Genomic DNA, 27,985 nt, shown 5'->3' with positions numbered 1-27,985 from the left:
GAGAGAAGGAAGGACCAGAGGTCAGACCTGTGCCAATTAACCAGCCTGGCAGAAAGGGCCCCCTGCCCACCAAAGTGCCACCAACCTTCCCCTACCTGATGCTTGGTTTTATCCAGGACAAACCAGCGCAGCTTCCAGGGCTTCATGAAGGCCCCTTTCTTGTAGAGGGAGCCCTCGTAAGAACTGGGGAGGAAAAGCATCTCGATGAGGAGGATGTCGATGGGCTCCGTTCCCGCCTTGTGCCCACCCAGACTCTCAAAAGCCACCCATCCGCACCGGTTCTCGCTCTCTGCTGTCTGGAACTGACTGTAAAGCGTGCCGGTGCTCTTACGGCCACTTTGCTTCCCACTCGAGGGGGTGGACGAGCTGCTGGTTTCACTGTCCAGACTGAGGTTTAAAGTGGAGCTGCCGCTGCCCGCCTCCTGCAGGTAGACACCGAGCGAGCGCCGCTGATGCGACAGGCTGGATGCCATCAGCAGAGAACTGGGTGGTGCCTGAGACGGGAGACAGGTGGTCAGCGGGAGGAGGACATTCTGCTAAAAGCCGCTTGCAAATGCAGACCCACCCCGTGGGCACAGCTCACTTTACTGTCCAGCGTGGAGCCCTCCGACTGTTGGAAAGTCTTCACTTTGTCCCAGGTCTCCTTCCAGCGTCCTGGCACCTGGCCCAGCTCCATCTCCAGACTCTGCACCTCCTGGAACCAGGATGGGGGTGGACAGAACTGGTCAAGGCTGCCTGCTAAGTCACCTCTCCTAGAACCAGAGGTCCCAAAACCCAAATCCTTGACCTATTTCTGCTCGCAACTAATTGGAGAAAGTAAAAGTAATTTTCTTTTTTCTTGTTGTGGGCAACGTATTAAGGATTTCCAAAGTTGAAGTGTAGGTTTATGCTGAATTTTAAATAAACTATCAAAACGGATCTCAATAATGTGGTCAGTCACAGTAGAACATTTGCTTCAATTGAGCAAATTCCATTTTTCCTTTTCTGATCAAAACAAAAAGCCTCCTCTGTAGTCGAGTGTTTTCCTTTGAAAAGCTGCATGAAAACCACCAGGTGCTAAATCTCGTGGCGGACATGAAAGGCAACCCACTTTGCCTGCTTAGTTGCGGCCTTCTTAACCGTCTTCCTCCCTCTGAGCAGCTTCTAGGGTTGCCCGGGGGGGGGGGGAATTCTGGCAGGCCCCCAATTTAAAGGCGGGAGATACATTTGCTCGGGGTGTCTGTTTGATGCTCCAGTTTGCCATTTGCCTCAGAGGCCACTTAAGAACATTTTGAGTTGTTATTCCCTCTCCTTTTGAACTTGTGGGATCCCCCCCCTCCCCCCCTGCGTGGTGACAGGAGCAGCAGCCACTCTCGCCCTGGGGCTGCGGAGGGGACCGTGGAGGGAGAGAGCCCCAGAGCCCCGCTAGCCCTTGGGAGTCCAGCTGCACACCTTCAAGCGCTTTCCTCCAATCGACCAGGGTGACGTGGTGCTTCCCGGTCCTGCTTGAGCTCTGTCCAACTCTGGCTGCTGCCCGGATGACGACCGGCCATAACTCCGCGAGCGTCTCCCACCCACAAAACAAACCCAGCACCGCCGCTCACCTCCAGCAGCCGAGAGATGGCATCTGGCTCCACCCGGCGGCAGCTGTCGTAACAGGGCCAAACAATCTTGCGATGGCTTTGGGGAGTGCTGGAGTCGTGCTGGGCAGCCTCCTCAACGAGCTCCCCCTGGTCCTGCACCAGCTCCCAGTCATAGGACGGCCCCTCCGCGAGAGCCTCGTGGGTGTAGTAGTCCCACACCTTCAGACTGGAAATGTTGCTATATGGACGCAGTACCTGAACGCAAGACAGGCAGCAGTTGACGCGCCGTCCAGCCCCCTGCCCCCTGCCCACGCCCTGCCCAGGGCCGCCACTGGCTGACCGAGTGGCACTCACCTCCCCATCCTCAGGGGCATACATGTAATTGAAGAAGACGGGGATCCTCTTGTTCAGCCGGTCCACATAGTCCCAAACGGACCGGTAGGCCTGGGGGGGCCCCTTCCGATCCCCTTTCTCTTCATAGAGAAGACCTGCAAGCAGAAGCCAGTTCAGCGCTGGCCGGTCCTGGTGGACTCCCGCCGCCCTCTCAGCTCCCACCCACTTTACCCAGCTCCAGGCGCTCGTAATCAGAATCCAGGAGGAAGGTGCGGAAGCGGTTGGACACATAGTGGTAGCTGAGAAACTTCAGGTAGTACTGGCTGAACTCAAACTCCATGGGGAACTGCCTGTGAATCTGCAAGAGACCCAGAAAGTGAGGAGGAGGAGGAGGAGGAGGAGGAAGGGGAGGCTGAGAGGGGGAAGCCCCTCTCTCTCTCTCTCTCTCTCTCTCACCTGATGGACACAGTCCAGAAATTGCAGGAAGATGGGCGTGAAGCCGTTGCTCTGGCTGGCCAGGGTCTGTGCTCCACGATGGGCAAAGCGGTGCCCAAAGGACAGCCACTCCTTCTCCACCAGGAGACGGAAGCCCTCCATGGTGCGGTAATAGGGGTCAGAGAGCAGCTGCACAAGAGAGACTACCTGGGGGGGGCGGAAAAAGAGGCGGGTCAGTGGGAGCCTCGGGGCCAAGGTTGGCCGGCTTCTGGGAGGGGCCCTGCTGACCTGAGTGGTGATGTCCCAGCCATCCTCCAGGCTGACCAAGACCGAGGAGCCCGTGTCCAGCAGTTCAACCACCAGCACCGAGATCTGCAGGATCTTATGGATCTGCCATAAAGAAAGAAGGGTCGCCGAACAGCCGCAAAGGTTCTCCTTCCAGCCCTTCCTTTCTCCCAGGCAACCTTAGTCCCCCCCCTCCCCCCCCTCCCCAGGGCTTCCTGCAGTACGTGAACAGGTGATAATCGTCCTCCCTGTCATCCAGGATTTCTCTCTCCAACCCTCCCCTCAACCCCTGGTCAGCCAGTTACAAATCCATCTGGTGGTTATACTGTCTAACCCACATTTTTCTACTTTATCTAGTAGTAGGTTATGGTCTACTTTATCAAATGCAGGAAGTCCAAGTAAATTATATCAATGGGATTCCTCTGGTCCACTGATTTTGTCACTTTGTCAAAGAATGCAATAAGATTAGTCTGGCATGATCTGTTTTTGACAAACCCATGTTGGCTTTTGGCTATTACTTTGTTGGCTTCTAGGTGTTTGCTGATTCGTTGCTTGATTATCTTTTCCAGAATCTTCCCTGGTATTGAGGTCAGGCTGATAGGTCTGTAGTTTCCTGGATCTATTTTTTCCCCCTTTTTTGAAGATGGGAACTCTATCTGCTCTTTTCCCGTCCTCTGGCAGTTCCCCGGTGCTCCAGGATCTTTGGAAGATACAGTTCAGTGGTTCCGAGATCTCGTCTGCCAGCTCCTTCAGAACCTTGTAATCCATCCTGTTCTAGTGATTTGAATTCGTCTAGGGTAGACAGGTGCTCACCTACCATTTTCTTCCCTATTTTAATTTGTGCTCATAATGTGTTGTTTGTGGTGCTGTTTTTGATAGGTTGGACTGTTTTTTCCCTTTGTGTAAAGACAGATGCTTGTTTCCCTTGTTTTGGGAAACAAGGTTGTCTGCTAGGTTTGTTAGGAACCTGTTGGATCTTCCACAGAGATGCAGAGTTTGTTTCCCAGTTGATGATGTCAGGGTAGTTAAAATCCCCCATTGTGATGTGCTTCCTACATACCTCCTCAGTTAGCTGACTAGCAAAAAGTTCATCTATTTCCTCTGGGTGGCCTATAGTGTAGACCAGTGGTGGAGAATCTTTCTGGCATCCTGTGCCAAAAGCTGGCGGTAGGGCAGGGGGGTCGTGGGCGTGTGCGACCCCCCCATGTGCATGCGCATGCAACCATTGCCACTGCGCATGCACACGCGACTCCCCGCCCTCCCTTTTTTGGTGCACGATGGTCCCGTTTTTCAGGGGTTCCTCCCTCCCCCCAACATGGGAAAGGGAGGAAAAGGTGGGGCATCCCAACACAGGAACTTCTGCTATCCGGGAGGTGAGAGCCAGCCGAGAAGCCTCTGTTCTTCCTCCTTACCTTATTTCCCCCATCCCCAAACACACACACACACACACACACACACACACAGCTTTCCCAATGGCTTTCTACTGAGGATGATGTCATTACAGGGGGAGACAAAGAGGCACAAATTAAAGGGACAGGCGAGCCGGGGTGGGATGGAGTGTTTCATGCATCTTTTTAGCTCCGCAAATGATGGCGAGAAATGGCACCCGCGCAGGTCAGCTGCGCTTGGCCCGGAAGAGGGAGGGGTCACAAGCCACCCGACCAAGAAAAGCAGTTGCCTCTGGTTGCCTCCAAAGGCGGCGGGGCACAAGGTGCTGTGGGTGGAAGGTGCTGGGCGTCGAGACTGCCGTCCCTGCACGGTTCGCAACGGCGCTGAGGAAGCCACAAACCTAAAGGCACCCTGGCTCCTGCGTGCAAGCCGGGATCTCCTCACCCCTCCTGTGGCTCTTGCCCAGCTCTCTCTCTTCTATCTCCCCTTCGCCTTCCCACACTTGCCCACCCGTCCCAGAGCTCGGCCTACGGCTCCCTCCGACCCTGCTGGCTTCGTTCCTGAGCAAACTCCCCCCAATCCCGCTGGTTGTTGCAAACTGGAAGTCCGTTCCCAAACGTCCGGTTTGTGTGTTGGGTTGTTTTTTGCCCTCTGGAGGCTTGAAGCCTCCAGAGGACGAAAAATGAAGGCCAAAAATGAAGGCCAAAGTAAGCTGGCCAGTGCGCATGCGCACTGGAGGCGACAGGGCAATGCCTCGCATGCCCTAAGAAATGGCTCCGCGTGCCACCTGTCCATAGGTTCGCCATCACGGGTACAGACCTATGGCAATGTCACACACCCCCCTTAATATTGACCCAAATGCATTCAAGATAGTTTTCATCATTGTTGTGCTCTATTTCGGTAGAGATGTAGTTATTTCTTATATATAGTGCGACTCCACCTATTCTTTTATTTGGTCTATTTCTTTTAAATAATTTAAACCTCTCTAGTTGCCTGTTCCATTTGTGGTTTTCATTCCACCAAGTTTCCGTGATGGCAACAATATCATATTTGCCCTCATTTAATTGAATTTCTAATTCACCCTGTTTATTCCTCATCCTCTGTGCTTTGGTGTACAGACAGCTGACTCCATTCTGATTGACCCTGTGTTCTCTGTCTCCATAACCTGCGTTGTGCCTGACTGCCCCCTACTTTCCTGCCACCTGTTTGATTAGTGCACATGGCATGGCACTCACTATTAAAGGCTTCGTTTTGCTTGAAAGCAAGATTGATAATCTTACCTGCACAAACATCTATGTTATCTATGCACTGATAACACTGAAAGTTTTAATAATATCCTAAAAACAGGGATCAAGCACATCCTGGGGTCTGCCTGCCTGCCCAGAACCTCGGCCGAAACCTCTCTAGTCCAGTCCACCCAACTGCACCCCCAGCCTTCAATGACGAGGGCTACCTTGCTCTCCTGGGGGAGACTGAGATTGCACGACCTTTACAACACCACACACTGTGTGTGTGTGTCTGTGTGCGCGCATGTGTGTGTGCATGTGTGTTTTTAGTGCAGGCTGCCTTTCTGGCCAGAAAGACAGGCCAGGGCAGCCAATGGCCCAGCAATCAAGGCCAGAGGGCAGCCGCCAAAGCCACCAGGCAAAGCGGCGAGGAGGAGGAGGAGGAGGAGGCTGGAGCCAGGCTCTCTGCCACTAACCTGCACCAGCCACTCCGACTCCTCCAGGGAGCGCAGGTAGGTTGGGCCAGCCTCTGGGGAGGGGCTACCGGGGACGCAGGCCTTCATCAGTTTCTTGAAGCTGCTCTTGACCTGCCGCGTGTCAAACACCTCGATGGGCACCATTTCCCAGTGCTGCAAAGGGTCCGGCTTTATTCCCTGGGAAGCACAGAGAGAATTTATTTCCACCCTCTTACCACCCTCTCCTGGCTCCCCAGCCTCGTTGGGGGGTGTGTGACAATCTCCCCGCCCCCAGCCCAGCCAAACTGTACCCGCAACTGGGACTTGTCTCCGATTATGTACAGCTGGCGGAGGAAACCGGCTTCCGAGGGAGACCCGTTGGGCTGTGCTCCACATTCTTTCCCAGCCAGTCGGGACCCAATCTCCATGTTGAGGGCGTAGCTGCTTAAGCGGCCCCCGGCTCGAATGCTGCCCCACTTGCCTGGGAAGAAAATGGTGCCCATCACCAGAAGGAAATGCAGCCCCTTTGGACAGGATCCGCGGCAGGGGGACTTTCCTAAGAGTGGACCCCAAAACACGGGGAGACGCACAGAGCATGCAGGGAGGGTGTGGAACAGTTAGTGCAGACACAGAGGTGGACGGAAGAGGGCCTGCCCGGCTAGGACTGGGGATGAGTTAGCCACGTGTGGGGGCCACATAAGCGAGCTCAGTGGCCATACAGTACCTCGAGGGGAGTCGGGTTTCCTTGGTGAGGCACTCTTGGGGCTGGAGAAGGTAATTACCCTAGTTCTGTGACCTACGGCTGAGAGGGGACACGATGGAGAGGCATCTCAGCAAGGGGAGAGACGGGGCGGGGGGAACGGGGACTGCTCACTCTCGGGGGGGGGCAAGGGGGGGAACAAATGACTTGATGGAGGAGCAGACAAAACGAATGACAAATGCTTGGGAGAGCTGTAGGCCAATCTGGGATCCCCCCGCCTCATCATCCTGCTTTTGCAAGGAAACAGGACATGTCTCCATCGCCCAAAGCCACTCCTTCACCAGCCAGCGAACGAGCGAGCCAGGGATGGCGGCAGAGGCTGCTGCCAACATCTCACCTCCACGGCTCCCCGTGCCGGACCCTTCGTCTCTCCCGCCCATCACCTGCTTCATAAGGGACCCCAGCTTGGGCTGCCGCTTCTCAGATGAATCTGTAGCACCAAGAGAAGGTGGACATTTCCACCAGGGCTCGGGAGGGCAGCCTTTCCCTCCCCCCCCCCCCGGGCAGAATGCCCCGGGAAACACACCCTCCTCCACCTCCCGCCCTAAATCCCGCAAAAGGGCAGAAAACCCACCCCACTTGGCTAAGCCTCCCCCTGTCACTGCTGAGTCCCTTTCCTGGGCAGGCAGTGTGGTGGGTGAGGGCAAGGTCCCAGTTGCCACAGGCCAGCCATTCCAGGTGGTGCCAACGCCAGTCAGACAAACAATAAATAAGGGTGTATTGTGTGGAGCAATGAAATGGCGGATGGGGAGGGGCACCTACTAACGAATGAGATGGAGAGGCCCCAGCTACATGCGACTCACGCGGCCGCGGCTTCCTTCCCCCGGCCTCTCAGGGCCACGTCAGCTGCCACACCCAGAGCAGCTCCTTGAAGTGGCCACTAAGGTTGAAGAAGAGCAACTGGCCTCTCTTCGACGCCTTCAACAAAAGCCCACCCACCCACTCACCTGAGTGGCTCATGTGAGCAGAGCTGAAGCCACCACTGAGCGTGTTGCGCCCACCGGCATCCGCATAATGGGGCATGGAGTGGATGATGGCTTGCAGGTACTTCTCTTGCTCCAGACTGGTTGAGTCTGCCTGGGAGGGGCCTGAAAAGAGAGGCAGGAGGAGAGGACCTCAGGGTAGGGGAGGGCAGGAGGAGGGCACCACAAGGGGACCCTGCCCTGGAGGTACCTGTGGCAGGAGTGTTCTGGGACTTGAAGAGACCCACCACGCCCTTCCCATGCAAGCCGCCCGAACGCAGCAGCACCGTCTTGGTGCGCGAGTTCCGCCAACAGACCACTGGGAAGCGGTTCTGCCGGTAGCAGCGCGAGATCCGCTGAACCGTGTTGTCCTGGATGCTCTGCGGGATGATCAGCAGTCCTGGGTAGCTGCGGAGGCAAAGCAGAGCCTGTAGCCCCAGCGCGAGTGCCTAGCTGCAGGGACACCAGATGCAAACCGCCTGGAGAGGAAGCACCTTTTCCCGGCCTTCTCAGACCTACCAGCTTTGGCCACATCAAGCATCCCCCCCCCCCCCAACCAAGGGAATAAAACAGCGTCAGCAGCAGCATCAACAAACTCATCAGCAACTTCGAGTCCCTCTGGGGGACAGAAAACCTTGGCCGTCCTAAGTCAACAAGAGAAAGTGAACACAATGCAGTCAGGACTGAAGGAAATGAATCAAGAGCTACATGATGATTTTAAAGAAGTCAAACAAAAAATAGAGAAAGTGGATGATAAATTAGAGAAAATGGAAGATAAATTAGAAAGTCCAACAAATGATGGCAAATAATGAACAACGTATACAGAAAGTAGAAAAAAAGTTTAATGCACAGAGAAAAAAGTGAATGAAGTTGATGATCATCTGACACTAACTGATAAAAATAAAGAAAGAACAATAATTTTACTGGAAACTGACAGGGCCGACTTTTAATCTACAATTTCAGAATATAGAGAAAGAAAAAGGAGAAAATCTAGCAGAAAAAATGGCAGAATTACTGACAGGAGCCTTAGAGATGGACAAAGAATTTTTTGGGGAAAATATTGATGGGATTACCAGGTTTTGACAAGACAACTAATCAAACACAAAGTAAATTTCAGATGGCTGATTCCGGAGGGAATATTGGTCACTTGGATGGAGCAAAGACACAGATTGGACTCCAAAGAGAAAGCAGAACAATTTTATGAACAATATTTTGGACCACAAGAGGAAATGAGAATTAGAGATTAAAAAGAGGCAAGACGATGAGAAGAAGGGATGGACGAGAAGGACTTGCAAAAAGAAAAAGAAGATGAAAAAGACCAGGAGGAAATAGACTTAAGAGAAGGGGCAACATCAAAAGCACCAAGAGAGATAAGAACGACTAGAGCGACAAAACCTATCTATAAATAATCATGGAAGAACAACTTAAATTAATGTCAATCAATATAAATGACTGAATTCAGTGATAAAAAGGAAAAAGATTTTCCATAGATTAGAAAAATTAAAATTAGACATTTAAGCATTTTTTAAGCATTTTATTAAGATTTATAGGCCGCCCTTTTCCCTGAGGGGACTCAGGGCGGCTTACAATCACAGGGAAGGGGGTGCAGTATCAAAAGACAAAACAAAATGTGAACAAAAGAAAAATAATAAAACACAACTTTCATTCAACAGTCAACACTCGGGCGGGTAAATTGGGAACCTATCCCCAGGCCTGTTGGGAGAGCCAGGTCTTGAGGGCTCCGCGGAAGGTCTGGATGGTGGTGAGGGTACGGATCTCGACGGGGAGATCGTTCCACAGACATAACTTGTTTGCAAGAAGTACATATTTAAAAAAAAACATATGAAAGTATGGAAAGTATGGAACATATGGAAAGAGTGCAGAGAAGAGCAACAAAGATGATTAGGGGACTGGAGACTAAAACATATGAAGAACGGTTGCAGAAACTGGGTATGTTTAGTTTAAGAGAAAGAAGGACCAGGGGAGACATGATAGCAGTCTTCCACTATCTCAGGGGTTGCCACAAAGAAGAGGGAGTCAAGCTATTCTCCAAGGCACCTGAGGGTAGAACAAGAAGCAATGGGTGGAAACTAATCAAGGAGAGAAGCAACTTAGAACTGAGGAGAAATTTCCTGACAGTTAGAACAATTAATCAGTGGAACAGAAGTTGCCTCCAGAAGTTGTGAATGCCTCAATACTGCAAGTCTTTAAGAAGATTTTGGATAGCCATCTGTCTGAAGCGGTATAGGGTTTCCTGCCTAGGCAGAGGGTTGGACTAGAAGACCCTTCTAGGTCCCTTCCAACTCTACTATTGTATTGTATAGGCATATCCGAAAATTGGGAAATTATATACCGCTTTATCACTACAAAAGAAAAGGGGAATGGCCTTGTATATAAAAGACACAATAAACGCCAAACAAGTTTTTACACATGAGGGAGGGAGAATTTTGATGGTCGAAATAATGAGGAATAAACAACTGATACTTTTGCTAGCTAGTAAGCAAGGAGGTTTTTTATAAAAAACTCCATGAAAAAACAACAGAATTGATGAAGGCGGGGCTGACGTCGCGACGATACGATGTGCGATCTTGAAGCTCCACTATTGCCATCGATATCTCTGCCACTGGACGGTCCTTTTGAACCTAAACCATTCCGTAGAGATGGTGATAGAGAAGGGCACATCCTGCTGATCACAGGGACATTGCAAAGTCCCTGGTAGATCCAGGAGAAGCCCTTTTTTCCAGCAACAGAGAAGCAGCCATTAAAGCTGCTGAAAGTTGGGACAGCTCCAAAACGGAAGTAAAGTGGGAGAGAAAGTGTGTTGAATTAGTGAGATAAATTTTATTATTAGAGAACACCCCAAAAGATCAAAAGTTAAAATTGAAGACAGAAGAGATTAAGCACCAAGATTAAGCCTGAGTCCAACTTAGTGTGTTATTTTTCTTTAATCTTTTTAATGATGGAATTTTTACAAACGTTTCTTATTTTTTAAACTGGACTGTTTTTTTCTTTGTTCAATGCTCTATTGCATTTTCTTTTTAAGAATCCCCCCCCCCCAAGTTTGGAATATAAAGAGGGAAGTAAAAGTAGAGGAAAAGAAGTAACACTGCCACTTAGAGGCTTGGAAACATTGTTTTTCTTTTCTTCCTTTGAGCATTTGATCTACATTTCAAGGTCTGAGCTTGTTTATTGAAAATAATAGTGGGATGAGCACGGATTGTTTATACAGGTGCTCCTCCGGGGTACTATCAGTAGCTGGACTGGAGTGAAAAGAAAGCTTGACTTGAAAGAGAGAAGATTGCAGCGAACTTATTTGGAACGTAATAAAAAAGCCTTGGATTTTATATAGTGGCAGTGTTTACTATCTGGAGGAAAAGATCAATACAGATGATGTCGCAGCACGAAAAAGAAAAGGAAGTGACATTACAGATGATTATGCAAGAAATTCAAAAAATACAAATAATAACAGAGATAATTAAAAAAAGAATGGAGAGTATTGAACAAAGAACAGGAAAAATAGATGAAAAAAATTGAGAATATTCACCAAAAGATGATGAAATACGAGGACAGATTTCAAAAAATTGAAGAAAAAGATGAACAAACAGATCAGAAAATTGGAGATATTGACAGCAGATTGACCGCAGAAAGACAAGAGTGGAATATTGGAATGGGAGAACAACAGATCAGAATTTTATGTCAGATTCCAGAATATAGAAGAAAAAGGGAAAAAATTTGGCAGAAGAAATGATAGAAATTCTGGCAGAAGCATCGGTGATAACCAGAGGGAAGTTGATGAACACAAATACTACAAATGGCAAGAGATATAAGATTGCACTACTATGGGATGGATACAGGATGATGTAATGCAATGCTATAATATAAATTAATTTAAATTTAGTTAAACTTAGAATATTACGCATAAAATGAAGTAATAATAGTTATAGTCAATAACAATGATAAGCCAAAAACACCAGCCTGGGGATGGCGAGTAAGACCTCGCCGAAACTTAAGTGAGGATTATGGAGAGGATGCACAAAAGTTTTGTAACCAAAGATAAACAATTTTATACAGAATACAATTTAAAGATGTAATATTAGAATAATGTAAATTTATTCTAAACTTACAATATTTCAGGTAAAAGGAAGTAATAATGGTTGTAGTCAAATAAATGTTTAATGATAATAATTGTATGCATATAATATTGGATTGATAATATGAGATTTTATATAAATTGTAACTGAGGACTGTGGTGAGGAGGCATAGAAGTTTTGTAACCAATCGACACACTGTATGTAACTGGTGGATGGTTTTTTTGTTTTATGTTTGTTTGTTTAAAAAAAAAACACCAAAAAAACCCTGAAAAAATAACAGAATTGGAATATGAAAATATTTGTATCCTGGGAGACTTTAATGTGGATACAGAAATGGACTATAAAACTAGAAAAGTAAATAAAAAGGCAAGGAAAAGACTGACCAAAGTTTTTTCAAGAATTGTGGAAGAACTCAAGATGTTCAAGATGTTTTGCGTGAAATGCACCCTAAAGAAAACCCATATTCATTTTATTGGAACAGACATATGTCTTGGTCAAGGATAGATATGATATGGATGACAGCAGAACTGAAAGCCACTGTAAAGGAAATAAGTATTGAAACAAGCAACTAGGCGGATCATAATCCAATAAAAATCACGTGGAAAGAACAAAAAAGAACACCGAGATGGGCATTGAATCAAGAAATATTAAAAGGAATGTTCAATTTATGGAAAAAGAACTAGATTTTTTTCTTCAAAGAGAGTAAAAAATTAGAAACATCATTACAAAATGTATGGAACACAGCCAAAGCATATATAAGAGGATTAGTTATAACATACAGAGGGAAGCAGAACAGAAAGAAGAAACAAAAACGAAGAATACTAGAAGAAGAATACAAGGCTTTGTAGACAGAATTACAAAAAGATCCACAAAAGGAAATATAGAACCAAATGGATTTAATGAAACATGAGTTTAATGGAGAATTAGCAAACAAAATTAAAAATGTTAAACAAAACGTCTTTGAAAATGCTAACAAACCAGGAAGATGGCAGGCGTATAAGTTAAAAAGAGAGAGAGAAAAGAAGCTGATAGACAAATTAATAGACAGTGGAGGGGAAATTTGCTACCAAAATGAAGAGAAAAAGAAAGTGATTCAGAATTATTATAAGAAGCTATATGAGCAAGGGTTAATATCAGAAGATAAAATAAATCAATATTTAGAAAAGGCGGAAATACGCTCCTGAAGCCTCCGGAGGGGCCTCGGGGGGGGGGAGGCTCTTTTCACCCTCCCCAGGCTCCTTTAAAGCCGCTGGAGCCTGGGGAGAGCGAAAAACGCCTTTAAAAAAAGGTTGAACTCAGCTAATAAGGCAACACCTCACGTGCCCTGACAAATGGCTCCACGTGCCACCTGTGGCACACGTGCCATAGGTTCGCCATCCTGGATCTAGGTGTTCCTAGAGCCCCCGACTGGCTCATTCCTACCGAGGCATCTCTGGCACACCAGCGTGGCTTCCTAGAGCTGCTATAACGCCACAGACCTTGATGACCCCAGTTGGGGTTTTCCTTGCTTTTCTTTCTTTTTAGGCGCTATCGAAGCCCCCCCATAAAAGCTCCAGGGGCAACCGCTGAGCATGGGGAGAGCGCTCGTCCTGGCTTGCTTTTCTCCCTCCTCTGTTCTGGTCGAGAAGTGGGGAGAAGCCAACCAGGCATCTAGACTTTCAAGGCGGCTTGGAAGAGAAAACACGCCCACCACCACCACCACCACCGGCCCACCTCCTGCAGATGGCATACATCCGGTTGACAGTGGAAATGCGGAAAGGCTCGTTCTTGGAGCGGGTCAGGCTGTTGCTCAGGGTGCCCAGGCCCAGGCGTTGATAGTCTCGGCAACAGGCTCGCTCCACCAGGTGGCTCATGGTCATTTTGTCAGAGGGCCTGATGGCGGCCGAAGGGGTCAAGGTGCTGCGCTCCATTTCTTCGGACACTGCAGGGATCAAAAGGCGCATCAGAGAGAGGCCAGAAAGCAGCTCTGCCCGTCACCTGCCCAGCCCGGGGAGTGATAGGAGGGGGGGGGGGGAAGCTGCCGTACCCGAGATCTCGTCCTCGTTGTCCTCGGGGAATGGGTGCTGGCTGCCCCGCTGCTCCCAGGGAGGCGGGCTGTACTTCTTGCGAGTGACGTACTGGCGTCCGATGGTTTTCTTGGCATTTTTTACTAGGTTCTTGGAGATGGTCCTAAAAGAGTGGGGGGAAGACGTGACTCCCCTGCGAACCCCTGGCAGCTCCTCCTCCAAAGGCCCATCAGGAAGAGACGCTCCCCCTCCTTCTGCTGGACTTGGAAGCATCTGCTTGAAGAGATGCCAATCAGCTGAGGAGCTGGGACCCCAAGCATCCCCCCCCACCCCTTTCTGACGCCCTCACGTGGGGGCACTAGGGCTGGCAAGCTTCTCCCATGAGCCTTGGCTGACTTCAGGCTTGCTCAGAGCCACATTAATTGACCACGAAGGTGAGAGGGAAATCAGGGGCTGCTCACTCCCCCCCCCCCGCCACCGACTGCCAGGGAGACCCTCCCCCACCTGAGTGACGGGTTTTTGTCCTTGGCTTTGGCAGGCAGAGCGGCCTTGCCGATCTGTCCCACCGTGAAGGCAAAGGTATTAGAGACGTGCTGGGGGTAGCGCAACTTGCTGAGATGCTTCCGGAAGGTCTCTGCGCTCTCGGAGGCCACCTCCTCATCAAAGACAATGCGCAGCACCTGGAGGGCAGACGGAGGCAGGCTCAGGCTTCGCTCCCCTGGCTTCCCTCAGCACTGGCTTGAAGGGATTGGAAGGGGGTGGGGAGGGTCAAGGATCCCCAAGGGACATGCACCCTCACCTGGAATGTACAGGAGCGCAGCTGGAGCTGAGCGCAGCCCTCCTGGATGAACTGATCCAAGGGAGTCGGGGCTGAAATCTTCTCCTCTTTGGTCAGAGAGGCAATGGGGAAGGAGCGGACGACCACCTGCTCTCCCACTGGGGTGGGGGTGGGGGATGGGAGGGAGAGAAAGAGGGCAGGCCAGTGAGAGCCACGTAGGAGCCTTCCCTTACAGCCCAGGTGGCACTGGGATGGGCAGACAGCTCTGCCAATGGGCTCATGTGACCAGGACCCTCCTGGCTTTACCTGACTCTTCCCCAGGTGTGTGTGTGTGTGTGTGTGTGTGTGTGTGTGTGAGATACCCCCCTCTCTCTTTCTCTCTCCCTCTCTTTCCAGGGGGACCCTTAATGTGCAAAACCTCCCCCACCTCCCCCTTCTACGTGGTTGGGGTCACCAGCTGGGGCAAGGGCTGCGGTGAGGGAACCCATCCAGAGGTCTATACTTCCACGCAGAAGCAGAAGCTGAAGCTGTGCCAGGCTTGTCCCTTCTTGAACCCCCCCCCCCAATATAGCCATGCCAGTCCAGCCTCTGCAATCTAGAGTTCTCTGTTGGCCATGGCGTGAGAACTCACCCAGGCTGCCCCGGTATCTCCTGTTTTTTACACAGAAGGAAGAAATAATCATGGCAGGTGCTGAGGCTTTATGGGAGCTCTACTGCAATGAGCTGGGCCTCTCCCCACCCCCACCCCAATAGTTCTGCTTGTTTTGAGCAACGTGCAAGGATTAAATTAGAACAACTGATGCCCTCTGATGGCATCTGATGGGACGGGCCGAGCCACCCCTTCCTGTGATGGCAATTCTGGCTTCCTCTGTAGCCTGGCCTGGGGTAGCCGAGGGATTGCCTTTCGCAATAGAGGCGAATGTCCAGAGTCTCTCCTGCTCCAGCCCAGCCCAGCGAGGACGGAGGTGCCGCCGATGCCATCCTCCAGCTGATGGGGGACTAGAAGGGGGCTTCTTCTACAGTGGCCCCTGCTCTTACGGAACATCCCCCTTTCGGAGATCGGAATGGGCCCAGCCCTGTTCTTATTTTCCCCATGTTCCTGAGAGCTGGGTGCTGAATGTATTAAGGGCACATTCATTTCCTGGCTGCACTGCTAACTGGACAATTATCTTGGCTGCTACGTATGCTTATTTTGGATGTTTTTACTGGTTTTCTTGTTTGCCTTCAGTACTTTGATTACATTTTTTGAATTGTAAGCTGCCCAGAGATATTCAGATGGGCAGCTGTAGAAACTGAATGAATAAATGTTCCAACATTCAAGTCTACCCAGATCCGATTTCATTAATGACTTGGATTAAGAGCATGGGAGAATGCTGATCAGATTTGCAGAACTCAAATGGTAACTGTGGTGGCACAGAGGTTAGAGTGCAGCATTGCAGGCTGACTCTGCCCACTGCCAGGAGTTTGATCCTGACCGGCTCCAGGTTGACTCAGCCTTTCGTCCTTCCGAGGTGGGTAAAATGTTGGGGGCGAGAGGCTGACTTTGTAAACTGCTTAGAGAGGGCTGTGAAGCACCGTGAAGCAGTATAGAAGCCTAAGGGCCATTGCTATAATGTTGTAAAGACTGAAATAAAACTTAAAACAATATTGATATGATTAAAAAAGTAGGCTGAAAGTAAATAACAAAATAAAAATGCAAGAGAGGCAAAAGCTCCTTTGCTGCAAACCAAGCAGAGGTGATTCTAGGCTCCTTCGGAGTTGATGGAGACCATCCGAGACAGAGGAGGTCCCCTCCCCCATCTATTCTGCACCAAGGAGATCCCACCTCAATTGGGCCCCCAATTTCAAGGATTCGGCACTGATATATGGTTGACTGAGGGATTATAAACTAAATTCTAGGAGAAGGATTGAGAGTTGGGAGCATTTAGCTTTGTGAAAGGATAGTGTTCTGTGTGTGTGTGTGTGTGTGCGTGTACACGCGCACAAGAGAGATTCCCCAAAGGAGGCCACCCAGGAGGGTGCTCAAGAGTGATTTTCTCTCTCTCAGCCAACCTGCCTTAATTTGCACTAAGCCGACGGTTGGGCTTGGGCTCCTCCACGGCCCCTTAGCATGGCCTCTCTCACACTCCCTGGCACTCCCTCCTAGACGCCTGCACCGCTCTGGTGCCCCCTTACCAAGCGGGTCGGTGGGTGTGCCCTTGAAGATGATGCGGTAGGTGGTCAGGAAGACCGCTCCTTCGGCCGGAAGCAGAGGAGGCCCCCCGAGGCTGCCTCCAGCGCCTTCTTCCCTGCCGTCGGGCACCAGGTACACGCGCAGGCCACCCATCACGCTCTCCTCTCCAATCAGCAGGCTCGGCTGGAGGAGCTTGGGCTGCGAGAAGGAGAGCCTGCTCACCTCTAGCCAGAAGGCCGATGAGCCTGCAGGAACTAAGGTTGCCCACCCCACCCCTGCGGGCAGCTCCTTCCCCAGGGGCCCAGACTGGAGCGCTCACCTTCTGTATGGGAGGAAGCCTTTTGCTCTCTCGGTGCACGGCATCCAGGGTTTCGATGTGCATCTGGACGATGTCTGGGGGTGGCAGGAGAGAAGGCGATGAGAGCCCCGCGCCACCACCGTCCCCTCCCGACCACCCTCGACTCAGGGGGCACCTGCCTGGGATCATGACATGCAGCCCCTTGAGGTGCTCGTTGGTGACGCCGCTCTCTGTGCAGACCTTGTCCACAAAGCGGTTGATGAACCGTATCACGTAGTTGGCCACGTCGGAGCTTTCGGCATCCTCAAAGCCGCTCTCGGTGTCGTAGCTGTCCGCCACGCTGCCAGCGATGCTGAGGAGGCAGAGAGGCCCCTGAGCACAACCACCCTCCTCCTCCTCCCCAACCTGTGCCTCCGCCCTGCCCTCGCCTGGCTCAGTGGGACGCTACCTGCTGGTGATTAAGCTGTTGCTGACGCTCTCGGCGTCTCCGAGTCCAGCGCCCCGCAGGAGCCTGTTCTTACTGGTGTCCAGAGGCAGCAGGAGGTAGCTCATGCGGTTGGCATAGTGGATGGCTTGACTGAAGACGGTGCTCTCTTCCTTCTGAATGAGCTCCTGCTGCTTCTCCCGGCTCATGGTGGGCCAAAGACGGCACTGCACGGCAGCGATATCCAGAGCCGACTCCTCCTCCGCCACCTGGGAGCCAGGGAAGCGATCCAGAGGATGAGCCGGGAGGCGGCTGCCTCAAAAGCCCCCCCCCCTGCTCCTCCTGAGCTCAGCTCTACCTGCTCCGCAGAGTCCTCCTCGTTACTCTCCAGGTAGAGAGCCCGGATGTGGTTCTGCACGTCACTGTAGAACATGGCTTCCCAAAATTGAAGGTTGGTCCACACCAGGTGCTCCTGCACACAGCTGTAGGCAAACTGGGTGATTCCCGGGCTGAGTTTCTGGAGGACGGCAAAGGGAAAGGAAGGGAGGGGTGCCTTGAGCAGGGGGGATGCCCATCTCCCGTCCCTCCTCGGCCACCACCAACGCCAGCCCGGCTACTTACGCGGCAAAAGGCAGTGACCAAAGGCAGAAGCGCAGCAGCGACCCCGTGCTCGTCTGCAGCGTTGCAGTCCTGTGATGAGATAAGAGCAGTGCTGCAGTTCAGCCCCAAGGAAGCCGGGCGCTGGGGTGGGGAGGGGTCCCCAGACCTCCAGCCACACCTGCAGGCAGCAGTTCATCATCCGCACAATGAAATCAAACTGCTGGTGGTCCAGCATGGCCCTGTTCTGCTGCACGTGGAGGTTCAGCTCCTGGGTGAGGCAGTGGCGAGCGGCCCGGCTCTTCATAGCCCGCAGCACAGCCGGCAGGAGCTGCAAGGCAAAGCGGGCAGCACTCAGCAGGAGCCCCGCATCGCCCCCCCACCCCCCGTCCTGCTCTGGGGAAGCCTGAGGCCAGTGGGGGCTCTGCTCTTGGGAGGGGGCCCCAGTTGCCAGCCAATTCTCCTCCCCTACTCCCATCCCCACCCCCCACCCAGCAACCTGTATTCTGGGGCTTCTGTCCTGCTTTACACCCCCAGGTCAGAGGGAAAGCATCCAGCAACTGCTCTGGCTCCTGTTTAAAACCTCTCTTTAAGAGACGAAGGGCCCCCCCCTTTTGAAAAGCTTCTGCAATGGAAAGTGCCCTCTAACATTACACACACCTGTTGCCAAATCTCAACCTCGGCAGAGACCTTTGTGGAGGGAAGGATGGCTGCCTATCCCAGGGAGGGACCCCCCTCCCCTCCCCTCCCCTGGCTCTCACTTTTTTGGCTTCTAGCATCTTGCTCTCAAAGACGAAGGAGATGCAGTTCCTGACCACCTCCAGCCGCCGGGCACTGTTGGCCAGGAGCATCCCGTTCCGCTCCGTCAGGGTCCCTGGAAGAGAGAAAAGCCAGCCTCTGCCTGGAGGTTCCGGGAAAGCGCCCCAAAACTGGGCAGGAGAACCGCCAGCAGCAGCCCCCACCCAGGCCAGCGGGGGGCATTCAGGCGCCTCCATGCTTTGCAATCCTTCTCTTCCCTGCAGCTTTTCAAAGCTCCTGAAGCTGAAAGAGGAGACTGCGGAGCTGGCAAAGAGGCAGCCAGAGGCAACCAGAAGGGTCAGGCGAGGAGGAGGAGAGCAGCCCCTTCCATAGGAGCAGCTGGGGAATACGGAGGGTTCAGCATGAAGGCGGGGAAGGTAAAACCAGGTCATTACAAAGCCGTCTGTGAGAGCGGAACCAAAGGCCATTCAATGAATTTGCTGTCACCAGATCTAGACCGGAGGCTAATCCGGATGGTGACACCGCATCTCCTGAGACAGGGGCACCTGCCGAGGAGCTGCAGTGGCGCTGGTATGACCCAGAAGGCGAGACGGTCCTTGCCGGATCCTGCCTTGGGGCTCCTGCCTTGTTAAAGCCGGCAGTTGTCTGAAGGGGAGATGGGGGCCTCTGAGACCCACCCTGCATGCCGAAGGTAAGGCCGACCATCCCTTTCAGAACTCTTGACTCAAATGGGATCCTTTTAGTTATCCATTCATGCTTTAGACTGATATCCTGCTTCTCTGCATGGCCCCGGAGAGACAGGCTGGGCTGAGATCTCCCCAGGGCCCCCTCTGTCCTTATTCCTTTCTCTAAACGCCTCCCAACTGCCCGTAGACCCAGCCTGGGGCACTTGCTCCAACAAGGGAGCCTTCACCAGGGGACCACGCTATCCCAGGGCTGACACCCACGTACCCAGGGGTGGCCCGGATGGCACCATGGCTTTCTTCTCCGCCTTCACCAAAGGAGGCGCTGTCTGCTGTTTGGCCGTGGCCTGGTCAACAATCCACTGGATGGTCCCTTCGTCCAAATGGGGGAACGGCCTCTGGTGCAGGCGCAGGTGGCAGCCCTCCGTGGGCTTCTGCACCTTGTGCATGGTCACGGCAGGGTAAGGGTTCTCCTGGATCGACAGAGGCGGCGGCAGCAGAGGTCAAGGGCGGCCGCTGCCTGTGCCAGGACCAAGGTCATCACCACCACCCAAGCAAGCTGAGCCCTCCAAATGTCCAGCCAGGGTCAGCATCTCTCCTGCCCCCGACAGAATCGGGCAGGCTGATTCGCCATTACGGGACAAGACTTGCCTTAGCAAGAACAGGGATGCCAAAAAGCCACCCGCTGATTCGGAGCCTGTGTATGCGAGGGACACCGGGGGAAGGGGGGATCCCAGTCAAGCGCCTGTGCAGCGCAGGGCCAGCACCCCCTGGCCAATCCTCAAAGCGGGAACAAAACAGGAGAGGCTGGTGCTCTCCCGGGGGGGGGGGGGCGAGGGGGGGGGGAGTAAGGATGCCACGCAGGGCTGATACACTTCCTTACGCCCAGGGCTAAGTCAGCATACATTTTTGTAGAGCTGCTCTGCCAGCTCCTTGATGTGACGCAGAACCTTTGCCTTGTTTCCTTCGTCGGCCTGCATCTGTTTGGCTTCACTGGCCACAAGCTAGGAGAGGAAGGAAAGTTTCCTTTAAGCCCTCTAACGTGCGTGCACCCACACTCACCAAACAGCTGGAGCACCGGGGGTTGGGGGGGGGTGCCCCAGAACCCTTCCCCACAAGCCTCTCACCTCATCAAACAAGTCCGTCTCCCGGTAGGGGGGCCCCCTCTCGGTCACAAAGCCTGCGAAGGCCATGCCCTCCAGCACCTTGGGGAGGAACTCGTCTTCCACCAGGCCCCTCTGCCCGAGGAAGGCGGCCTGCAGCAAGGGAAAGAGGAGCCTGGGAAGGGGGCCTGTGCTGAGGGGGAAGGCCAGAGGCCCACAGAACAGCCCTCTCCTGAGACCGCGGAATCCATCGCCCCGGCTGAGAAATGGACCCGACCCAGCTCTGGATGAGGGAAAGAAACATTCCCAGCGCCACCAGCTTCCACCCTGCTGGGCATCAAATCCTGGAACCTCAGCTCCATCACCCGCTGCTAAGTGTTGGACGCCTGGGACATGTCACTACTAAAAGCCCCCCGGAGCAAGCTTTCTACACCGCGTGGACCAGAGAGAATAGCAATAGCAATAGCAGTAGACTTATATACCGCTTCATAGGCCTTTCAGGCCTCTCTAAGCGGTTTACAGAGAGTCAGCATATCGCCCCCAACAACAATCTGGGTCCTCATTTTACCCACCTCGGAAGGATGGAAGGCTGAGTCAACCCTGAGCCGGTGAGATTTGAACCGCTGACCTGCTGATCTAGCAGTAGCCTGCAGTGCTGCATTTAACCACTGCGCCACCTTGGCTCAAAGAATTCAACCCCGTGGCTGCTTGCTCTGACCACTCTCCTCCACAGCCTACCTTGTGGAAGCGAATGACGGGCTCCGGGTGAATACGGATGATGTGCAGGCACCAGCGGTAGCCCTGCAGCAAGTGGGCAAACAGGCGGAGGAAGACTGCCCGGACCTCCTTATCCTGCAGCCGGACAGGTGAGGGAGAAGGTCAGAGGGGAAGGGGAAGCATCGGCTGCGGTCCTGAAAGACCCCTGCATCCCGCAGCCCCTTTGCAGAGCTGCGCATTGAGCATCCCTGCAGCCCAAGGAAGACTCCTTGGGGCGGAGAAGCCCAAAGCCCAGCCGGCTCAGAGGATCTCATTTACCTGCATCTTGAGGGAGGAAGCAGAGATGGTGGAGGGTGGGAAGGCCAGGTCTGCCATCTCCAACTCTGGATCCAAGACCTGCTCAGACAAAGCCAGGGAATGAGGGGGGTGGGGGGGGGTCCCCCAATCGCCCTCTCTCCAGGGTCACAACTTGTAAAGCAAACGCAACTTACTCCTCTGCTTGTGCTGCTGTACCTCTTCCCCATCCTTACACTCCAGTGAAACCAGGGAGGGGCCTGCCTGACCCAAATGTCACCTGGACCTTGGGAAAAAAACCCTTTTTGCCAAGGAATCAGTTTTTGCCTGTTTCCACCGAGATCACCTTCCTTACTCTCTACAGCAGCCTTGGGAGAAAGGACTTCTCGGTTCCGTCCGGTTGTTCACGGGCCCCAACCCAACTGCACTGGACACAAGGCCAGGTGACCTTTCAACGGCCCCTCTCCTGTGGCTTCAAAGGGATCCTCCTCCTCCTCCTCCTCCACTTTTTGTGCAGTTAATAAAAAGGGGCTAAAAGTGACGCGCTTAATCTTTCCTGGCTGGGGCTCCTCCACCACCTCCTTCAGGCACCCCGAGCCTTAAGGGAAACATTTCACTCTATTCAGTCTTCTTTCTCTCTCCTGATATTCTCCCTTCCAGGCCACAGGGCGGGCAGAAGAATGTTATTATATATACAAAGACATTTTTCCTTCTCCTGAAAATGTGGAATAGAAGTGGAGCAAATGGTGTTCTTCAGAAGAGAAAAAAAAGTTTCACTCTTAAAAAAAAATTAAAACAAGGCATAATTACCTTACACGAGGATCTTATGACGAAGGTGTGCGTGCGTGTGTGTGTGTGCGTGTGTAAACAACTTCTAAAACTATTCTATATATAAAACTATAACCCTAAGTTTTCCCTGTGAAAATTGTAGATTATAATGGAATGATTTCTCCGCTATTATACAGAACATCAGGGTTTTCTGGGGTTTTGATAGATAATTCAGCATTAGTGAGACATAAAAAGTGGTAAATCTAGAGATTGTAGTTATTTTTCAGAAAGACATAGATCATTTTCAAGAATAGGTATGATTTGGATCTCAGAAAATGTGGATCCTAAGATTTCTAAAGTTGAAATTTTAACAAAGGATTTTCTGACCCGTGTATTTATTCATTCTTTTATTAAATTTATCACTTGCTCATCTCACTATCCAAAGTAGCTAACAATGATTAAAAAGCATATATATTAAAATATTAAAATTAACAATAATTAAATAAATACTAAAAAACAAGAAGACGAACAGTGTCTCTCACTCAACGTTCCCCCTCCAGCACAGGGTGCCCCCCCCCACTGAAGGGCAGCCAGAGAGCCCGGATCTAAAGGCCGTCCTGGAAGGCCAGAAGGCTGCAGATGTTCCAGGGGCCCTTATTCCATGCCCATTCTGGGCAGATGTTCCTGCACACAATGCCAGCTATCTGGCTGTGGCATCCAGGATATGCTCTTCCTGCCTGCAAATTACACCCGGCCACTGTTTGCTGGATCGACTCTGAGGCCTCTCTATACAGTCAGCGCCTTGGGCCCTGCCTATTTTATATATATATATAACTAAAATAACAGCAGCACGATTTCAATAGGATGCCTAGTGGTGGGAAGATTTGATGTTACTTGCAATGAAAGAATCAACGAATGGTGAAGTTGATGGAGCTGACTGAGATGACAAAATTGACAGTTTGGATTACAGAAAAATTGTAGAGAGAGAGAGAGAGGGAATCTTGAATCAAGGGACTTGCTTGCAAGCTGAGGGGGGGGGGTCCTCTCCCCACCAGTTCACAGGTAAATGCTATTTCTTGACACAGAAGGGATGCCAAGAATGAAAAAGGGATGAATAAATGTGGACTGGATGTTGAAGGGAATGGACAGGATGCTAGGGGTGGTTTGCTAACATCAAGAGGAAAAAGAAAATGAGGATTAAATTGCAAAACAAATACAGGAAGAAAAAGAGAAACTCAAAAGTTGTGGTTGGATGAAATTGAGGAGATCCTGAAAAAGAGGGGAGAAATTACAACCCAAAAGATAATGAAGACATTTATGAGTGGTGTAATTGCAACAAAGATGGTTGGCAAGGAAGAAACGGAATAAAGATTAGTTTAGTTTAGTTTATTGAACACTTATAGGCTGCCCTTTTCCCTGAGGGGACTCAGGGCGGCTTACAATAATGAGGGAAGGGAGTGCAAGACAAGACATAAAAGAAAACGTGAGTAAAAAATTAATCATAAAAGCACAACATTCACTCAGCATTCGGGCGGGGAGAGAGTAAAGTCCTATCCCCAGGCCTGACGGGATAGCCAGATCTTGAGGGCCGTGCGGAAGGCCTGGACGGTGGTGAGGGTGCGGATCTCCACGGGGAGATTGTTCCATAGCGTCGTTACCTGCACCTCCTTTCCTTTCTTATGTGTTTTCATTATTTTCAGGCCTTTTCTGTTATTACCCCACAAGTGGATAGTATGATGGGCATAAATGTTACGTACTGAGGCACAACCGAATCCCGGCTTTACCAGACTAAAACATTTACTTCGCCTTTCCTTTGTTTGAAACAACCTATTAATCTGAAGCCCAGAGTTTTCTCAACTCTTTCGGAAAGGGATGGGGAAAAATATCTTAAACAGAGATTCCATTACTTTGCTTTAATGCTTTACTTTAATTTGGTTTTAATCAAATTGGTGACAGTTTTACAAAAGAATTTATGAACCACCTTATATGTCCAGCAATTTATGTAAGACAGCTGAGCAAAAATACCTTGAAACTGTACAAATGTTCCCCAAACAAGGAAATAAGCAGAGTTAAACACCACCCTACAGCTCTCTAAGAGTAGAAAAACACCCGAGCCTGCCACCAATTGGACAACTCCAAATAGTTTCCTCGGTCCGGTATTACGCAGGGAACAAGGGAGGTTCCCTCCCTGAGCACCAACTGCCTTCTGCAGAAGTGGCTTCTGAGGATAGGATCAAAGCTCCCCGCGCTCAGAAACAAAGCACCAGGCATGGCGGCGCCTTTGGTGTCCCTCCATCTACGTTGTGCCCTTGCCTGCTTCTGCTGCCACTCGGAGAGGGTACTCCAGGCCCCTTGGGAGAAACACTCACCATCGAGAGGGCTTCGCACGTCTGATGGAGGAGAGGCTCAGGCAGCAGAGAGATGTGGATGCACTCCGGGATGGTGACCGTCCCTCCATCGAGATCTGCGATGATCACGTCCAGCTGGGAAAAGCGACAAAGGGCTCTCATGTCCAGGGCCTCTGCCGGGCCCAACTAACTCAAAGCTTCCCCACAAGCGAGACCCAGAGCGTCTTCCCGGAAAGGGGCAGGGAGAGAACGCGAGAGCCCAGGGCGCCATCCCTTGGGTGCTCCCAGGCGGCCAAACGGGCTCTTATGGGATTCAGCCCAAAGCCCTGGCAGCCATGGCACTCAAGGCAAAATAGCAGTCATGCCAACAACTCTTTCTTCCTTTCACTGCCCGTCGGTGACCAACACCATTTTGTGAGGCCAAATTCTGTAAGGAAATGTTACCTTTCATCTGCTATGAATTTTCTACCCCTTCGCTCGCTGCCCCCCCGCCTGCTGCCCCCCACCTGGTCTCCCTGGATGACTGAGCCCCGGATGTCAATCCACCCCCACCCTCCAGGTGTGGAGAACGAAGTCTCCTCTCTGTTACACCCCCAGCACAAGGGCCTCTGTGAAGCTGACCAGGAGGAGGTTCGAAGCAGACGAGGGGGGGAACCTCCTCACCCTGCGCTTATTTCCTCAAGGCAGGGTGGAGATGAAGTAACTGGGGAACGGGATGAATTCAGGGAGGTTCCCAGGCATTCCTCCATCTTGGGGCAGCCTCCTGCCAGAGACCCACTGCAGGAGAAGGGTGACGGGAAAGGGGCAGCCCACCTCCTTCTCACTGGCACCACAGAGATATGTGGTCGGCCAGTGGGAGAAACCGAGGGCTGCATCAAGATGGGCTTCATCTAAGGGGGCTATTTCCATGTTCTTATCCCCTCCATCTTCAGTCTAAGCTAAAGAGTCCTGCACTCTTGTGACCTTCTTCTGCTGCTGCTGCTGCCTTTCAGCAGGGGCCTCACGTGACCGCAGCTTCCTTCTGGCTCCCAACAAGCGAAGTCAGTGGAGAAGCCAGCAGGAAGCTACAGGTGGCCGGAGGCGGATCTGCCGAGGGCCAGAGTTGCAATCCCACGACTGGAGGGGCCCCCATGCTAGCTGCAGAAGGAGCCCTGCCTGGAGGGCAGCTCAGGAGGAATGCCCTTCCAGGAGACAGGAACAGGGAAAGGAGCTGCCCACTAGGAAACCCAGCCCGTCCCAAAGGCTGGGCTCCCGATCCCAGGTCTGCTATGCTTCCCGATGATGCCCAGGCGGACGCTCCACTCACCAGCTCTTGGGTCTCTGACTGGAAGACAGAGCTGACCCCGATGATGAAGGGGGTGGGTGTGCTGAGGACCTCCAGCAGCTGGGCGGGCAGGATGGGCACGTACGTGAAGCTGCAGCAGAGAGACCCACAAAGCGGACCCTCTCAAGGAAAGGCTCTACGGCCCAGCTTGGGGCCCAGTCAGTCCAAGAGCGGCAGCTGGAGGCAGCGTGATCTGCTGGGGGGCGGAGGAGCGCCAGCCGCTGAGCCTCTCTTTACTGACCTGTACTTCAGGGGGAAGAGGAGGGCAAGCAGGGCGCGACAGGCATCGGTCAGCCTCTGGTAGCTGCTGGAGAGGAAGAGGATCTTATGCTCAGTCAGGGTCGCACAGAAGAGAATCAGCACATTGGTGATTCCTGGAGGAAGAGGATGGTCTCTGAGGTTCGCCAGGGGACCCTCCTGCGCTGGGACGCAGCCGCCAACAGGACTCACCCTCCCGCCTCCCTCCGACAGAGCCTCTTTCTTATCTGGAGACGCTGCGGCCTCCCAGGACCAAGGGCCTGGAGGTTTCCGGGCCCTGGGGTCAGCTCTCCCAAGGGCGGCAACAGCATGGAGGGCCAAGAGCAGCCCGAGCGGCCCCACCTAGCTGCCGGAAGAGGAGAGCCACGCTGCAGTTGCTGACGGGCAGAGAGTCGCTGATGGGCGTCTGGATCACCTGCCTGTCGCCTGCACCCAGGGAAATTGTCCTCTGCAACAAGGAGGGAGGGAGGGGGGGGAGAAAGACAAGGCCCCGGGGTCAGAGGCTGCAGAGGCCAAAGAACCGAAGCTGGTTCTGGGAAATCGGCTCTTGGCCCTTCCTCCTGTCACAGGAGAGGCTGTGGAAGACAACCCGGCAGGACTCCAGAGAGGTTCTCAGGTCTGCTGAAAAACATGTCTCGCCCCGTCAGGTGCAAAGCCGCCGTGGCTGGGAAAGGGCCTGCACAATCGGCCTCTGGAGAATCCCAGGCCCCTTCTGGGCCCTGCAGCAAAAGGTCCAATCCAGCTCAGTTTCCAGCCCCCTGCCTGCCTTCCCCCGGCCTCACACATCCTCTCTCTCTCTCTCTCCCTAGCACACGCCAGAAGGGCCAGGCAGCTGCTCCTGGCCACCCCCAGGCCTCCCCTTGGGGGGGGGGGGAGGCAGCCCCGAGGAGAGAAAAGTCGTGCATACCGCTGCTTCGTCATCCAGGTCAGGCTGAGATAGAGACAGACAGAAACACAGCACAATCAGTTAGAAACACAGCACAGGACAGACCGGAGGCCAAGCGACAAAGAGGCAGCAAGCACACACACGCACACACGCAGCCGAGGGCCACAGGGCAGCAGCACAAAGCGGTGGGGGGGGGAGGAGGGGGGGCAGCAGTAACTGGGGCAGCCCCCAGAAGCCCCTGCCTATCAGGAGTGTCCTGGGGGGCTGGCAAGGCTGCTGCAAGCTACGCAGAAGGCAGAGGGAGGGCAGAGCAGCTTGTGGCCCCAGGGAGCTGTGTTATTTTTGGCGAATAACAAATAAAAGGAATAAAACTGGTGAGTTAATAAGCAATAGCCACATTTTAGAAGCCCCTCTAATGAAAAATGAAGAGCCAGCTGCAAAAAGACGGTTGGTCCCTGGAAATACCCCCAAAGCCAAACTCCCCTGCGGGGGGGGAGCCATCACAGCCCCAGCCCCCCTCAGGGCCTGATCGGGAGAAACCCTCCCTGCTGCCAGGCGTCGGCCTTTCAAAACCACAGCAACGCTGGGCAACAGAAGAGAAGTGAGGTGTGCCTGGGCATGCATAGCCCTCCCTCTGCCCTGGGCATGGGTCACTGGAGGGTCAGCCATGTGGGGCAGGTGCGGAACTCACCTGGGAGCCCCCCGTAATGGGGATGGTGCACGTCAGGAGATTCCCAACCACGGTCTCTAGAGAGGTGCTCAGTCCGTCCACGTAGATGGTGTAGATCAGCCCCAGGCAGTTCTGTGGGGGGCAAGGGAGACGGGGGGCGGGGGGCTCAGCCGAAGGCACCCATCAGAAGCCAGGGGCGCCCGGACGTGAGATACTGGGCTCAGCAGCAGCAACAGGGTGCTCTCCCAGGACAGCGTTCCCTTTGCAAAGTGGGAAAGAGCCTCCGCTCGCTCTGCACCAGCGGTTAACAGGAGCCTGTTGCCAGCCCTGCCTCTGCCCAGCCCAGCCCGGCTCTTCTCCTTGTCTGGATGGGGAGGGTCACGCTCACCTCCCCCATTCTG

At 52.6% G+C, this 27,985-nt stretch overlaps 1 protein-coding gene across 11 annotated transcripts in view; it reads right to left on the bottom strand.

The window, feature by feature from the left end:
* SBF1 (SET binding factor 1) overlaps window positions 1-27,985 on the bottom strand; it is a 50,898-nt gene that overhangs the window by 1,794 nt on the left and 21,119 nt on the right. For 2 of the 11 annotated variants that reach the window (XM_087722577.1, XM_087722578.1), the window contains exons 5-41: window positions 27,606-27,716; window positions 26,936-26,959; window positions 26,371-26,476; window positions 26,012-26,144; window positions 25,753-25,861; window positions 24,468-24,581; window positions 21,355-21,432; window positions 21,058-21,171; window positions 20,344-20,472; window positions 20,122-20,220; window positions 19,485-19,689; window positions 18,536-18,648; window positions 17,956-18,105; window positions 17,799-17,867; window positions 17,536-17,694; window positions 17,202-17,446; window positions 16,933-17,105; window positions 16,775-16,848; window positions 16,458-16,653; window positions 14,304-14,440; window positions 14,009-14,184; window positions 13,525-13,667; window positions 13,212-13,419; window positions 7,619-7,815; window positions 7,393-7,533; window positions 6,783-6,875; window positions 6,410-6,487; window positions 5,997-6,166; window positions 5,707-5,883; window positions 2,619-2,720; window positions 2,352-2,537; window positions 2,127-2,253; window positions 1,917-2,050; window positions 1,584-1,817; window positions 584-694; window positions 277-494; window positions 96-183 (exon numbers count right to left, since the gene is read on the bottom strand). In XM_087722577.1, the coding sequence (XP_087578703.1) occupies window positions 96-183; window positions 277-494; window positions 584-694; window positions 1,584-1,817; window positions 1,917-2,050; window positions 2,127-2,253; window positions 2,352-2,537; window positions 2,619-2,720; window positions 5,707-5,883; window positions 5,997-6,166; window positions 6,410-6,487; window positions 6,783-6,875; window positions 7,393-7,533; window positions 7,619-7,815; window positions 13,212-13,419; window positions 13,525-13,667; window positions 14,009-14,184; window positions 14,304-14,440; window positions 16,458-16,653; window positions 16,775-16,848; window positions 16,933-17,105; window positions 17,202-17,446; window positions 17,536-17,694; window positions 17,799-17,867; window positions 17,956-18,105; window positions 18,536-18,648; window positions 19,485-19,689; window positions 20,122-20,220; window positions 20,344-20,472; window positions 21,058-21,171; window positions 21,355-21,432; window positions 24,468-24,581; window positions 25,753-25,861; window positions 26,012-26,144; window positions 26,371-26,476; window positions 26,936-26,959; window positions 27,606-27,716 (5,121 nt within the window). The remainder of the gene's footprint in view (window positions 1-95; window positions 184-276; window positions 495-583; window positions 695-1,583; window positions 1,818-1,916; window positions 2,051-2,126; window positions 2,254-2,351; window positions 2,538-2,618; window positions 2,721-5,706; window positions 5,884-5,996; window positions 6,167-6,409; window positions 6,488-6,782; window positions 6,876-7,392; window positions 7,534-7,618; window positions 7,816-13,211; window positions 13,420-13,524; window positions 13,668-14,008; window positions 14,185-14,303; window positions 14,441-16,457; window positions 16,654-16,774; window positions 16,849-16,932; window positions 17,106-17,201; window positions 17,447-17,535; window positions 17,695-17,798; window positions 17,868-17,955; window positions 18,106-18,535; window positions 18,649-19,484; window positions 19,690-20,121; window positions 20,221-20,343; window positions 20,473-21,057; window positions 21,172-21,354; window positions 21,433-24,467; window positions 24,582-25,752; window positions 25,862-26,011; window positions 26,145-26,370; window positions 26,477-26,935; window positions 26,960-27,605; window positions 27,717-27,985) is intronic. The other 9 variants (XM_087722579.1, XM_087722580.1, XM_087722584.1 and 6 more) reach the window with 7 other exon arrangements.

This window comes from Thamnophis sirtalis, unplaced genomic scaffold, assembly GCF_051295495.1.
Source record: "Thamnophis sirtalis isolate CommonGarterSnake01/CBP01778 unplaced genomic scaffold, rThaSir2_p1.2 scaffold_9, whole genome shotgun sequence".
Taxonomy (NCBI): Eukaryota; Metazoa; Chordata; class Lepidosauria; order Squamata; family Natricidae; genus Thamnophis; species Thamnophis sirtalis.
The sequence above is the reverse complement of the archived record's forward strand: the minus strand, read 5'-3'. Positions and strand labels throughout refer to the sequence as shown.